At 37.9% G+C, this 14,056-nt stretch overlaps 1 protein-coding gene across 20 annotated transcripts in view; it reads left to right on the top strand.

The window, feature by feature from the left end:
* Window positions 1–14,056, top strand: part of ELAVL4 (ELAV like RNA binding protein 4) — a 154,459-nt gene that overhangs the window by 71,451 nt on the left and 68,952 nt on the right. For 3 of the 20 annotated variants that reach the window (XM_054488675.1, XM_054488652.1, XM_063656358.1), the window contains exon 1: window positions 716–900. The exons of the other annotated variants lie outside the window; for them this stretch is intronic. In XM_054488675.1, coding sequence (XP_054344650.1) covers window positions 895–900 — 6 coding nt within the window. In that variant the 5' untranslated portion in view covers window positions 716–894. Of the gene's footprint in view, window positions 1–715; window positions 901–14,056 lie in introns of those variants that run through there. 20 annotated transcript variants of the gene reach the window in all.

Genomic DNA, 14,056 nt, shown 5'->3' with positions numbered 1-14,056 from the left:
TATAAGTATATAAATATATAAATATATTTATATATTGATATAAATATATATTTATATAAATATATATAAATATATGTATATATTGCATGTCTGTTGCATATAAACCATATTCTAGATGCATCCTGGAACATCATAGTATTTAAAATATATTATAGTAAGCGAGGACAATGACAAGCAGAATGATGTGGACAGTGTCTCAGCAGAGGAGGTACAATGTACAGAAGAGGGAGACATTAGTTCTTGCTGGGGGAAGGAGACAAGCTTCATGGAGGAAATGCCATTTGAGTAGAGCCAGGAAAACTGGATAGATGGAAAAATTAGAAGAAAGGGGAACTCCACATGGAGAGAATCATATGAATAATGGCATAGAGATGGGAACTTACAAGGCCTACTTAAGAAACTGTAAGTAATCTGGTGTGAATGCAGCATACGTTGTGTAAAGATAAAGCTAGAAAGAGATAGGTAAAAGCTATGATTTAGGAAGGTTCAGTTGTTTTGACTTGGTTTTTACTTTGAAGTGGTAGCTATGGAATGTCTTAGGTCAGAGGACTGTCCTTTCTTAATTCTTTTTCAGGGTCAAGACCTGTCTTTATTGAGCCATTATTTCTCAGAAGTTGAAGTCACCCTAAAGATACTTCTAAATTAGACGTTGGTTAGGCGAATCGGCATTAGAGCACTCTTCTGGTCATAATGTGATGTTATGATGATGATGCTCATTGGTGAAGTCACATTAAGGACTGCTTTTAGGGTTATAGTGGCAGAAAGCAGTAGGAGGAAAAATATTGACTTTACTTCAGATTGTAAAGAAGTGTGCCATTAGAGGAGTACACTGCATTCTCTCACCAACAGGTCTCCAGTGCTCATTTTGTGGGATAATGTGTGGCCAGAGAGAAGATGGTGGTGAGTGGGGAATATGCTTATTTTCTCCAGTATAAAAATGTACACACTTCAAACTTGCAAGTACATGTACCAAGGCATGCTTGTTTTGACTGGTCATCTGTTAGCCCTGGAGGGCATAGATCATGTCAAATCCTCTCTTATTTCAATGTCTAGTACATAGTAAGTACTCAAAAAAATGTTTATTGAATTAGGTTGTCATAATATGGCTTTTGTTGGGGGTTTTGTTTTTATTTTTGATTTTTAAAGAGCCTGAACTACAGAGTTAGACTTGTGGATCTTGGATCTGTCATCAACTTCTGGGAGCCTATTTAGCCTGACTAACCTAACCTTTCTGACCTTCAATCTCTTAATATGTAAAACAGAATGAATAAAACTTCATGGCTTAATGGGAGGATCCATTGAATTGTATCCTTGATACACTCTATTGGACAGGATAACAATATTAGTAAGTTACTAGATTCTAGTTTTACCTATGGATAGTTTATTGGGTCTTGACTGGCATTAAAAATTAAAACAATGGAATGATAGAATTGAATGAAATAGAAAAGAAAGTATTATTGGCTGGTACTTATTAAGGGTAAGTATTATTTCATGAATCTTTGTTTCAGTTACCTATGTTCTGTGTTGTGATATGAAGCTGTGGTGTTCAATGGTGTTCAGTATGTTCCTTACTTTTTTGTTTTACTTTGTTGGGTCATGGTCAGAAAAGTTTGAGAAATACTGGTCTAGATAATAGTGAGCTCTGTATTATCCAAAGGAAAAATAACGGTCAGCTTTTTTAGAACTATGCAATGCAAGATCTCTAGTATCTTCCGAGTTATTAAAGAAAGGATGACTTCTAGTTGTTTTAGATTTAATATGAAGCATCATATCCTACATCTTTGATAACTACTAATGTCTGCATGGTATATGTTGGGTCTCTCTATTAACCAAAGTATTTATTAACTAGGAAACCTTATGCCTTGGTTGTGCTATGTAGCAAAACCTGCAATGTAATAATAAAAGTGACAATAATCAGTAGTGAAGGTGACCTAGATGTGGGACTAGAAATAATAAGATTAGCTTTCATTTCTTGAGCTCTTGATATGAGTCAGGCACTGTGCCTTACAAACACCATCCCTTTTAATCCTTAGAACAAACTTAAAAGGTAAATGTTAATTTCTCTATTTTATGGACAAGCTAACTGAGGTTTTGAGGGATAAATTAAGGTTACACAGCCAGTAATTGGTTGGGCCAGGATTTGATTTGAACCCAGCTTTGTCTGATTCCAGAATGAAATTTCAAAAATTTTTTCAGTTCCATGAAAATGTATTAAAGTGCCTACTATGTGTTAGCTCTGTACTCCTCTACAAAGATAAGTCAGTCTCTGTCCTTGAGGGTTTACTAGCTGCCCTTTGTATTTTACTATGTGAGAAGGTGAATAAGGATTTATTTTATCACAGCAGGGCAGACACATAGAGTACTGTATATTTTACTTCAGAAGTGTTAAGAAAAGTGCCTGACACATAGTAGGCATTCACTAAAGATTTATTCCATTGAATTGGAGTTGGAGTAATTCTCCTCTAGGGATTAGGGAACCTTTGTACTAAAGAAACACTGTACATTTTTATATGTTTAGCTGTATATGCCTAGTGGCACGGGTATTCTTACCTGCAATGTGGGCAGATCCATCTGTCCCAAATCCATTCAGTGCCTTTTGGAGCTCCTAAAACTGGCAGCACAGAAAAGCCAACAAGAGCTCAAGAACTCAAATTGTAAACTTCAAGTTTCATTCAGCCAGAGAGAACATTTTCCATCTTAGTGTGAAAAGCAAATCCCAGGGCAGAGACATTTGGAGAATGATAAATGGAAGGTGGGCTTCTTTAGAATGGAAAATTGTTATTATCATTGTTATTGTTATTTTTACAATGCCATTTACTAGCTTTATAAATTCAAGCAAGTTATATTTCCTCTCTAAGCCTCAGTTTCCACATTTTTAAAAGGATTAATACCACTCAGGATTGTTAGGATTAAATAGACCCATTTGATAAAAACTTACTGAGACTTACTATTTGGTAGTCTGTAAATATTTAGTAGTAAAGGAGACATGGCCCGCTGCCCTCAAAGAGCTGAATATCTGGTGAATGTGCTGTGAGAAGTGGGATTCAGACTCCCACCACCGGCACAGGTCACTACTGATAGGATGCAGCACTCTACAGTCCTCCTTGGGGTATGTATGTATTGTCATATACATGTCTCAATTGCATCATCAGAATTTCAAGTTTATTGAGGGTGAGTGAGCTCAGATATTCATCTGTTTATCTCCGCCTACCCCTAAGTTTCATCCTTGCCTGTTGACACAATGTTACCTTATACAGTAGTTGCTAGGTGAATCCAGCCCAATTCAGCAAATATTTACCAAGTGGCTCAGGGTACAGTGCTGGGAAAGGGAGAGTAACATTTGCTGAACAGAGTTGAATTTAAAACAACTTTAGAGCATAAAAGGGGAACAGTGTTATGAAGTGGTGATATACTACACTAGTGCTAAAAATACCTGTGATCTACTCAGGAAGAAAATAGGGCCCTAAAGAAAATTCGGCAGTAAGCCTAAAAAATAATGTATTTTTTCACTCTCCCAGTGCTGTTTTGTTTGTATTTCATGGAGAAACAGTGTATTTGCTATAAGCACACAATTAAGATGATATTTCAGAGATGGCTACTTAATTCATCTGTGGCTCAGGACCAGGTCTAGGTAGCTTCACAAAACCCAGGAGCCCCTCTGTGGCCAGACTCCTTCTCTCCTTTCCAGCCTCCCATCTTGGGTCTCTTTGCCTTCTGTTCATGCTCCACTGTAGAACTGCACCACGGTGTTCCCTACCGATGCTCACACAGATCCCTCGGTCTCCAACATCTTTCTGCTTTCTTCATCTGGCTTCATGAGACAAATAGGAGGCCTGTGTCACCCAGAAAGGCTTGCCTTAACTCACTGTGGGTTGTAGCCAACTCTGTTAATACTGCCAGCATCATTCCATCATTGGTCTTCCACACTCCATAATCAAATGTTTATTTGTCTAGGTTTCACCACTGCCTGAACAATCAACCCTGAGTTTATCTTTTTGCTTGGCACCAAGTAGGTGCTCAGTAATTAATTGTTAACTGATGTAGTCAGATATTAATTAGGTGTTTCATAATGTGTTCCCATCAGGTGCCCCCTAGCTTATGAGTGGGATATTGGACCCAAATCCCCCTTGTTATGAAGACTGGTTTTGACACAGCTATTGCTCACCAACCCCAGTTCTGTAACTTTGAGCTGAAGATCTTGAGTATATCTATTTACGTAAAACTTTTTCCCTGATCACCATGACTCACCTGTAATTCCTCGGTAATTCTTCTTTCCTCTAGACTCCTTTATGTCACTTGCTGTCTGTACCACGCAGTTAACAATGATACATCACAATAATAGTGACCCTTTATGTAATGTGTGTGTCAGACTTTGCAGAAAGAACTTTACTTAGGTTATCTCATTAAATCTCACAACAGTTCTAAGAAATAGACATTTTTATTCCCATTTTGAAGAAAGAGGACAACGTAGTTTAAGTAACTTGTACGAGGTTACATGGCTAGGAAAATATCAGACTGGGAATTTAAAACCTAGTTTGTTTCATTCCAAAGCCCATGTTCTGTTTCCTATTTTATCTTACTCATCCCTTAAAAGGTAGGAATTAATGAGAAACATTTAGCCTAGTGGTTATTAATAGGGATATTTTTGAGATAGGGTCTCACTCTGTCACCCAGACTGGAGTGCAGTGGTGCAATCACAGCTCACTGCAGCTTCAACTTCCCAAGGAAATAGAGACTTTTGATCAAGACTGCCTGGATTCAAATCCTGGCTTTATCAGTTGTGACCTAGCGCAAATCATTTCCACTCCCTATGCCTCAACATTTTCATCTGTAAACTAGGGTTGTTGTGAGGATGTGATGGACCAATGAATATTAAGGATTTAAAACAGTTACTTGGCATATAAAGTGATAATGATCATCATCATTATTGTTATCATACAATATTAATTTGTGTCCCATTCTTCAAATTTTTGTTGAGTGCCTGCCAGACACTGTTCTAGGTAATGGTAATAGCAGTGACTAAGACAAGTCCTTGCCTTTATGAAGCTTTCATTTTAGAGGAAGAAGACAGAGAATAGAGTAAGTAAGTAATAAGTAGATCATGGCATGGTAGTGTGTGCCTGTAGTCCCAGCTACCCAGGAGGCTGAGGTGGGAGGATCACTTGAGCCCGGGGAGTTTGAGGCTGCAGTAAGCTGTGATCACACCACTGCACTCCAGCCTAGGTGGCAGAGACTCTGTATCTTTATTAAAAAAAAAATAATAAAAGTAGATATTATATATTATGTGGTATTTTATAATTTCACATAGTGAAATGCTGTTTAAAAAATAAAAGATGCTACATTAGAGAGTTACACTAATGAGTCCTTGTTTGTGGCACACAGTGAGGCCACAATAGTTCAGCCAGTGCCTTGCTTCTGCTTGATGAGCTGGAATCGTCGATGCCCTACTCTGAAAGGCTGAGCTTCATATGTCCAACTACTAACTCTTGGAGACAGGCTTGCCTGACCTGCATTTGATGTAAGGTGGTCATCTGTGGAATGATTGGACAATTGGACTGAGGTGTCTGAGCCTCAGGAAAACTTAACATAGAGAACTCATAAAGAGGCCAGGGGTCCCAGCCTTTGAAGAGAGGTCCTATTCTGTGAAATGGGATAAATGTTCCAGGAGGGTCAGGAGGAGGATTTGGCCAATCATTCAGCTAAGGACAGGGTCAGCCAGAATGTCTTCTCAAGTAAGGCTGTTAAGATCTCCTGATGGCTCCTTGCAGAAGCCTGAACCTAGAAGGTTAGTTAGTCTTGGCATTATCATAGGATTCTACCTTTCCATGAGTATTCTGCTGGTTAAGGGCATCTTAGGAGTCTGCAAAATGGGGTGCTTTTTTCCTTCACTTACTTGTAGTGGAGTCTTGGTAAAGTCATTAGCCTGTCTGAGCCTCAGTTTCCTTATCTGTAAAATTAGGCTAATAATACCTTCCTCCAAAGCTTGTTTAGAAGATAAACTAATTAACATGTGTAAAGAACCTGATTCAGGGCCCGGCACATAGTAGGCATCTAATAAAGGAAGATTTTTAAAATAAGTTCAGTCCCCCTAGGGTGTGCATTTTAGGTATTGGTAATTTATTTTGGGGCTCACAGGGAGAGAAGATTTAAACTGAAAAATGAGAGCTACTTCCCATTCTATAACTTTCAAAAAAGTGAGCAGATAATCTCAAAATCAAAGATATGTCATCTCAGAAAGGACTGTGAAGAAAATAAGATTAGATTTGCTGTAAATCAATATGATTGAGACTGGTCTGTGTCAAAGACTGTGTTGGCCCCATCCTCTTGGTGTCACAGGCTCTTAGAGGCCTGGGGCTCTGTGAAGAAAAGCACTTGGTTAAAAGGGCTCTGGAGTCTTAAATCCTGAGTCCAATTCTTTCTAGTAATAAGTTAGAATATTTACTTTTTAGTGGGGGATGAAGGGGATGGATGATTTGGTTATTTTCATAGGTCAAAAATTTCAAGGAAGGACTCCTGTGCTAACTGGAATTATACATAAACTTAATTGATGCTCTGGTGAGAGCAACTGGAAAGCACTAGTTTTAGAATGTAGACATAAACCTTTATGTATTGTTATCTCCTGTCTCCATTGTGTATACTGTTATATAAAATTAAAGATTAAAATTAAACTTTTAAATTTCACTGATTAAAATCAATTTACCTGATTAAAATTGAGATTGAAGAGAGAGAAAAAAGCACAGTTTATTCTCATCCCAAACCTCCTTTGTTTTCATTAGCAATGTGTAGACTTGAAATTACCTTAAAAACAAAACAAAACTCCCCCATGAAACACATTTAAGAATGAAAGAATGATTTTCCAAATATTTGTCAGTGTACTTTTTGTACAGGGCACTGAATGAAACTCTAAATATTTTTTTCCTCTTGTGGTTAGTGACATGTTAGTATTGTGATTCACCCAGAATTTATTTGACCCCCTTTATCACTAGTTCACATTTGTTTTAATCTTGATGGCTGTACTCATCTAAAATAAACAGAGCAGGAAGAGTAAGAGAACGCTTTAAAAAAAGCATTTTAAAATAAAGAGTCACCCGTTCCTCTTATGATTATCTCAGCATGCTGAGAAAGAAGCCTGATGGGTTGGAGATAAGGATGTCTCCTCCTATGTCCCCGTGTGCTCTGCCTCTAAACTCTCCTAGCACCCTGCACCTGCGTCTGATAGCTGATCCATTCAGTGGGCATTGGTTGAATTCCCCATGTACTGCATGCTGGGAGTAAGAAGTCAACCAAAATTCAGGCCCTATTTTCAAGGCATTCCCTGTCAGTGGGGAGACAGACAGGTAAAAAGCGACTCAATATAGGGTGGTAAGTACCAGGACAGAGGAGAGAGACAGGAGTTGTCTGAAGCTATGTAGGTCAGGGAGGTGGACTCCAGGGAGTCTTGCAAAATGGCAGGGTAATTTAGATGGTGATGGCGAAAGCATTTCAGTGGACATGTATGCAAAGACATGGAAGGGACATACTGCCAAAGGCATTCAGATTATGGTACTTGGCTCACTGCATCTGGAACTTTGTTTTCAAATGTCTACTAACCTTCCAAGACTAAATTCCTAGAGGACAGTGATCAAGTGCCATGGAACTCAGTTATCCAACAATAATAGATTTAATCTTTGCCACATTCCTGTGAACCACATTTCTGTGAAGCCTATAACATTATCCTATTGATATGCCCCAAGTTACACTTGGAAAACTGAGACACAAAATGGTTAAGTGACTTGTCCAAGGTCACACAGCTAAACAGGAATTTAAACCTGGGCAGTCAAGCTCTAGTGACTGTTTTCTTAACTATTATGCTATGCAATTAATATTTAATGAATATTTGAATTGATGTTAATTGAGTGAATGTAGAAGTGATTACGTGATAATTTATTTATTCACTTATTTAAAAGAAATAACATGCCAGGCGTGCCCAGATCTAATAGTTCTTGAAGGAAAATGTCAAGAGCCCCCATTGGCTTTGGCTTTGTGACTTACAGAAACTCTTAAAGGTAGAAATGTTCTGCGGGGCTGTGAACCTCAAGATGGTACTACAGATTTCAGCCAAATTCAGACTCAACATGAAAATAAAACATGAGTTTAGGCCTGAAACAGAGGAGATCTAATTTCCTATGTGGAGATGAAGAAACAAAGGCTGTAAAGATGCCCTTACTTGGAAAATGGAAGGCCCTAGGTTTTGAAAATAGCCTCTTGGAATAGTTTGAAGGAAGTTGAGGGAGACAACAATGATAAGGGCAATATAGCTTTAAAAGAATGAATTCACTCCTACTTTTGCATTGATTCTGAAGAGGAGAGATAAGAGAGGTTTATGGTGAGAGCGAAGTGGTAATGAACAGGCAAGGAAAGCAGATTTGGCTATAGAAAGCAGGTGAGGACCTAGAGAGTCATCCATTTATTCATTTATTCTACCAGCAAAATCAGGAGCTCTGCACTGGTCCTTGGGATTACAAATGAATCAAACACAGTCCCAGTCCTCAAGGAGCTCACAGTCCAGTGATAGAGAAAGATAGGAGGCTGGAGAGTTTCAATGCTGTGTAGCACATGTCCATAATGGAAATGTGTATGAGAGAGAAAGGTAAGAGCCATGATGGGGGATTGCAGAAGGGGCATGCTAGATCTGATGGCAGAGAGAGGAGGGCTTTCCAGGCCAAGGGAGAGCTTATGTGCAGAGTGTGCACAGGAGCGAACACAGTGTGTTCTGGTTTGTCATTGCTGGCTGCAGAAGGCTGCAGAAGGCTGCAGAAGGCTGTGGCCTGGAATGTGCATTCCAGGGCTTATGGAACTTGTAGTGGGTAAAGAAGGAAGATGGGAGTCAGTGACCAGAAGATGTCAGTTCAGATCCAGGCTCTGCACCTTGTGAATAAAGGCTAGTTAGCTTTACCTTCCATTTGCTCCCTAACCCTTAGTTTGCTCACCTGTAAACTTCAAGTGATGGCAAGGGAAGACACCACCTATCTCTCAGGATCTTCAGGAAAATTAAGTGGGTTGGTGAGTGTGAACGTACTTACAAAATCCTCTGAGTCCAGCATGTAATTTAATTATTATAAATTAATTATTATGAAAAATTATTTTATTATTTTGTAAGTGAGGGTTTTGTAAGGGCTTTGTAAGAATCTCATTTCTTCAGGGGGAATAACACTTGCTCTGTTATCTCTACACTTCTCATCACACCTTTCTGACTGTGCCCTGGAAAAATCCTCTTGAAGTGCATTCTGTCAGTTTAGCTGCTTCTTGGGGTATACAGTAAGAAAGGAGCAGTCCAAGTGGAGGATGGACCAAGAACAACCCTGCTCTTCCACCCTGAGTTTCCTTGTGGGGAGCCGGAAAAGCCCTCTGCTGTCAGTATGCAGAGTGTACTGTGGCAGTGATCTGAAATTTCCCAGGAAAACATGATGGTTTTCCTTGTAGGAAATCAGAAACCCTAATGACTCTTATTAACATTTGAAGTACCTGACTTGAGCCATTCACAGTGGATGGCTTTTTGAAAGGGCAAAAGATACCAGAAATTGTGTTTGTAAGTGTCAAACATGGTACTTTCATTATTTCTTTTTTAGAATCCACATAGCCCCTCCTTTGCTATGTGTTTTCTGGTTTGGCATTATTGTGAGAGCTTATTAATGGATGTTTGTGGAGCATTGTGAAGATGAAAGGAATAGCTATTGGCATAGGTGATGAGTAGTAATGTTTTTAAGTATACTTCTCTATTTCAGAAATTAATTTCCAAGGATAAATCTTACCAGCTCTTAGATTAGTCAACTTTGCCACCTGCAGCACATTTTAATGGGCACATATTTCAGAATGTTACCTTTTGGACAAGGAAAATTAACATGTACTGAGTGCTTACTGTGTACTGAGCTCTGAACCAGGTGCCTTCAGATTTGTTGTTTTTAATCTTCACAGCAACCTTGCAATGTTACCTTTTGGACAAAGAAAATGAACATGTACTGAGTGCTTACTGTGTACTGAGCTCTGAACCAGGTGCCTTCAGATTTGTTGTTTTTCTCACAGCAACCCTGCAAGGCAGATAGAATTGTTCACATTTTTCAAATGAGTAAACTTAAATTGCACTGCAGAGAGTCTGAACTGGCTAAACCAAGGTCAAGGCTGGTGGTGGATTTCCAACTCAAGTCGAATCACCTCCAAATCTTATGCTTTTTCTATTATACCATGTAGAATTTTGAATTTTGAATTATGATCTTTCCTGTAACACCCATTTATTGGGCAGTATTTACTGACTAATAAACAGCAGATACACAGGCTAGTTGATTTTAATAGGATTAGATAATTTACATTCTCTAAGATTACTGGGTTGCATTTCATAGTGACAGGAAAAGTCCTCAGACTTAGAGATTGAAGAAAGGGCACAAATTTGGTTTCAGCCTTGGGTTCAAGTTACAATCCTAGTTAAGTGACAGTGGACTCTGCCTGAAGCCTCATTTCTCCATCATGTGTAGAGTGACAGCACTTCTACGTCTGTAAATGAGAGGAATGACAATACCCACTTCTCAAAGTTGTGTGAGAATTAAGTGAAATGATGTATGTAAAGACACCTCTCACCATTTCTTATTAGTACTATTGGAAGGACTTAATGATAATTACTTGCCTAAATATTTTCCTGTGTAACCCAAAGCACTTTTTAATCAGCATTATAACAGGATTTCCCTTTATTGAGTGTTTGTCATATTCCAGGCACTTTGTATGTACTTTTCCATTACTACACTTATGACATTAGACAGTAATTTCTTATTTACTTATTTATTTACTTCCTTGCAGGCAGGAACTCTTTCTCTCTCCTTCATATCCCTGGCATTCAACATAATGGTTTCTGGCCCATTGAAGGCACTCATTAATGTTAGGGAACTTAGCTTGGCTTTTGTTCCATCTTTTGAGAGCTAATTTCAGTTTGCGGGAGGGGCTGTTCCAATGAAGTACTAAATTAACATCATTAAATTGTGGCTCATAACTTGCCCTCAAATATATACCTGTAACTAAAGAAATTTTAGATTGCTCTAATTGACAATGGATGATTCTGAATATGTATTAACATTTTACTTTTTAAAAAAGGTAAATTTCTGGGATAAAAAGAATATATTAAGAGTTGCAAGAGATTACCAAACAAATTTTCTTTGTATCTGTGATTCAAAGGACAAGCTTACCCTACTCAGAGAAGTAATGTTTTAGTTTCAAAATACATGTATTATATCCATTTGATAAATATACATGATAATATACACGTATCATATACTAAATATTCTTAGGGACATAGTAAATTAATTCTAAAAGGGTCTTATCTGAGAATTGTAAATTGTGCAGCTTGAATTATAATACAAATGTAATTTTTGAAATTTTATCATGTCTTTTTTATAATTTAAAAGTTTTATTTTTGATTTTTAAAAATGCCAACTTGACTTTTGCCCAGTTAGTGAGTGTGACCTTTCAAAAGCATATTTTGAAAAGGCAAAAGATTGTGAAGACAGAAATACTAACTTATTTACTCTCTTATAATCTAAAATTCTATTTTTATGTGGCAAATCATAAAAATACATATAGTAGGAGTTTTTTAAAAAAATAGAACAATGGGCCGGGCACGGTGACTCACGCCTGTAATCCCAGCACTTTGGGAGGCCGAGGCGGGCTGATCAAAAGGTCAAGACATTGAGACCATCCTAGCCAACATGGTGAAACCCTGTCTCTACTAAAGTACAAAAAAATTAGCTGGGCGTGGTGGCGCATGCCTGTAGTCCCAGTTACTCGGGAGGCTGAGGCAGGAGAAGCACTTGAACCTAAGAGGCGGAGGTTTCAGTGAGCAGAGATCACGCCACTGCACTCCAGCCTGGGGACAGAGCAAGACTCTGTCTCAAAACAAACAGACAAAAAAAATAGAACAATGAAGAAAGTGAAGTTAAGGGAAACTAAGAGGATTTTAAAAAGATAAATTCAGAAGTAAAATTTATGTTTAAAAAAAAAAAACAAGTTTGCAGTGAGGTCCTATGCTCTTTACACACAGAAAACTATAGATTTGGCACCCATTTTCCTAATATTGAAAACAAAAGCAAACCCATCACGCAGAGGACAGAGAATATTAGTGGTTTAATGTTATAAAAAGTGCTTGCCTCAGAGCAGACGTAAGTATTCCGGTAATTGTGGTTTCTGGATTTTGTTTGTTTTTTTCCATTTCTACTTCGCTTGCTTCTTGTTCATGATATTTTTAATCGATACATGTTAGAAGGATGTTCAAAGGCAAGAAAGAGAGAGAGAAGCTTAAAAGGCGTGGTATGGAATGCCGCTTGACAGTGTCATACATTCACAAGATGTCCTTGAAGATGGAACACAGAACAGAGATCAGGGAAATTTTGGCAGCTGCAGTTGGGAAAATAAATGGCTGTTGTGTGATTGGGCAGATCCTGAAAGCAGACTCCTGCTCAAACCATGTAATTAACAAAAGTGGGAGCTTTGTCCAAGTGCAAAATGTTCATAATATCAGAGTTTGTCAGCAGGAGCTTTTAGAACGGATCAGTACTTTTCACTCCCTGATCCGGGGAATGGTTTTCTTATAAATCATCTTCTTTCCTTGCTGTCCTCATGAAGGTTGCTGCCAGGCGATAGGCAGACTTAAGATTGTAACCCTGCTAATTCACAGTGATTTAGGTGAAGGGGAGACTGAACCAGAGACTGTTTCTAGAAATGTGATTTTTATTCATTTGGGCTCCCAGGAGTACCCTAATGTAGGAACAAACAGAGTGTGTCCAAGGAGAGATCCTACAGGATAGCTCTGGGGAGAAGAGAGAATCATTTTTAGTACTGTGGCTCCAAACTGGTTTGAAGGACTTGACATTTTCTTTCTTTTTTAAAAAACAACTTCCTTTCAGATTATAAAACTGCTGTATTCTCACTGTAAAAACAAAACAGAGTTGACAAATAAAGATGGAGAAAAGTGTAACAATCACCTGTAATTCTGCCATTTATTGTAGTGTTTTTTATTTTCCCTCCTACTCTGTACTTGTTTATATAATTGAGATAATCAATCTTTTATTTCACTTCTTTTTCTACATTGATCATATACATTTTCTCACATTATAAAAACCCATTATAAACATAACTTTAACAATTGCAGAATACTGTATCAAAAAACTGCACAACGAGTTATTTAGCCATCCCCCTTGTTAGACCCCTGGGCTGTTTCCGTTTTTCTCACTCCTCTTAATATAACTCATTGTGTGTACTTTTGGTATGCAGAATTTTGGATTCTTTTCTGAGTTTCAGAATGGACCAGTGGGTCCAAGAATATGAACATAAGAAGAGATATGCCAATTTATCCTTATACCCATAATTATGAGAAAGACTATTTCACTGCATCTTAGAACTTGACAGTTGCAAACCTTAAATTTCTAGTTTCCATGTAAACATGTTGCCCACAAATAATTCAAAGGCACACTTCTCCTCACCCAGGCCTGAATTTTCACCAACATTGATTTGTTGGAGTCCAGTTTTACTCCTGCCCCCACTACCTTCCCAGGGAATGTCTAGGGGCAATGGTATCCAACTGGCCCTCAGAGGAAGTTTGAGGGATAAAGTTCTCCTATCAAGTCAAAATGTTCTTTTTTTCTAACATTTATCTCTTATAAAAAGAAAGAAAGAGAGAGAGAGAAAGAAAGAGAGTGAGAAAGAAAGAAAGAAAGAAAGAAAGAAAGAAAGAAAGAAAGAAAGAAAGAAAGAAAGAAAGAAAAAGAAAGAAAGAAAGAAAGAAAGAAAGAAAGAAAGAAAGAAAGAAAGAAAGAAAGAAAGAAAGAAAGAAAGAAAGAGAAAGAAAGAAAGAAAAAGAAAGAAGAAAGCAGTGAAGGGAGAAATTAACAATAAACTTTCAAGTGTGATAAAGTAATTTTCAGATTTAAAACTACTCTATCAGAATGACATTCAGGATCTTTTCATGAATGAACATGTAGCTATATAAGGCTATATGAATTGTCCATGAGTATAATTTATCACGGCCAATTATATATGC

The sequence above is a fragment of the Pongo pygmaeus genome, chromosome 1 (assembly GCF_028885625.2).
Source record: "Pongo pygmaeus isolate AG05252 chromosome 1, NHGRI_mPonPyg2-v2.0_pri, whole genome shotgun sequence".
In the NCBI taxonomy this organism is placed as follows: Eukaryota; Metazoa; Chordata; class Mammalia; order Primates; family Hominidae; genus Pongo; species Pongo pygmaeus.
Note: the sequence above shows the minus strand (reverse complement) of the source record. Positions and strands in the feature narration are given on the sequence as shown.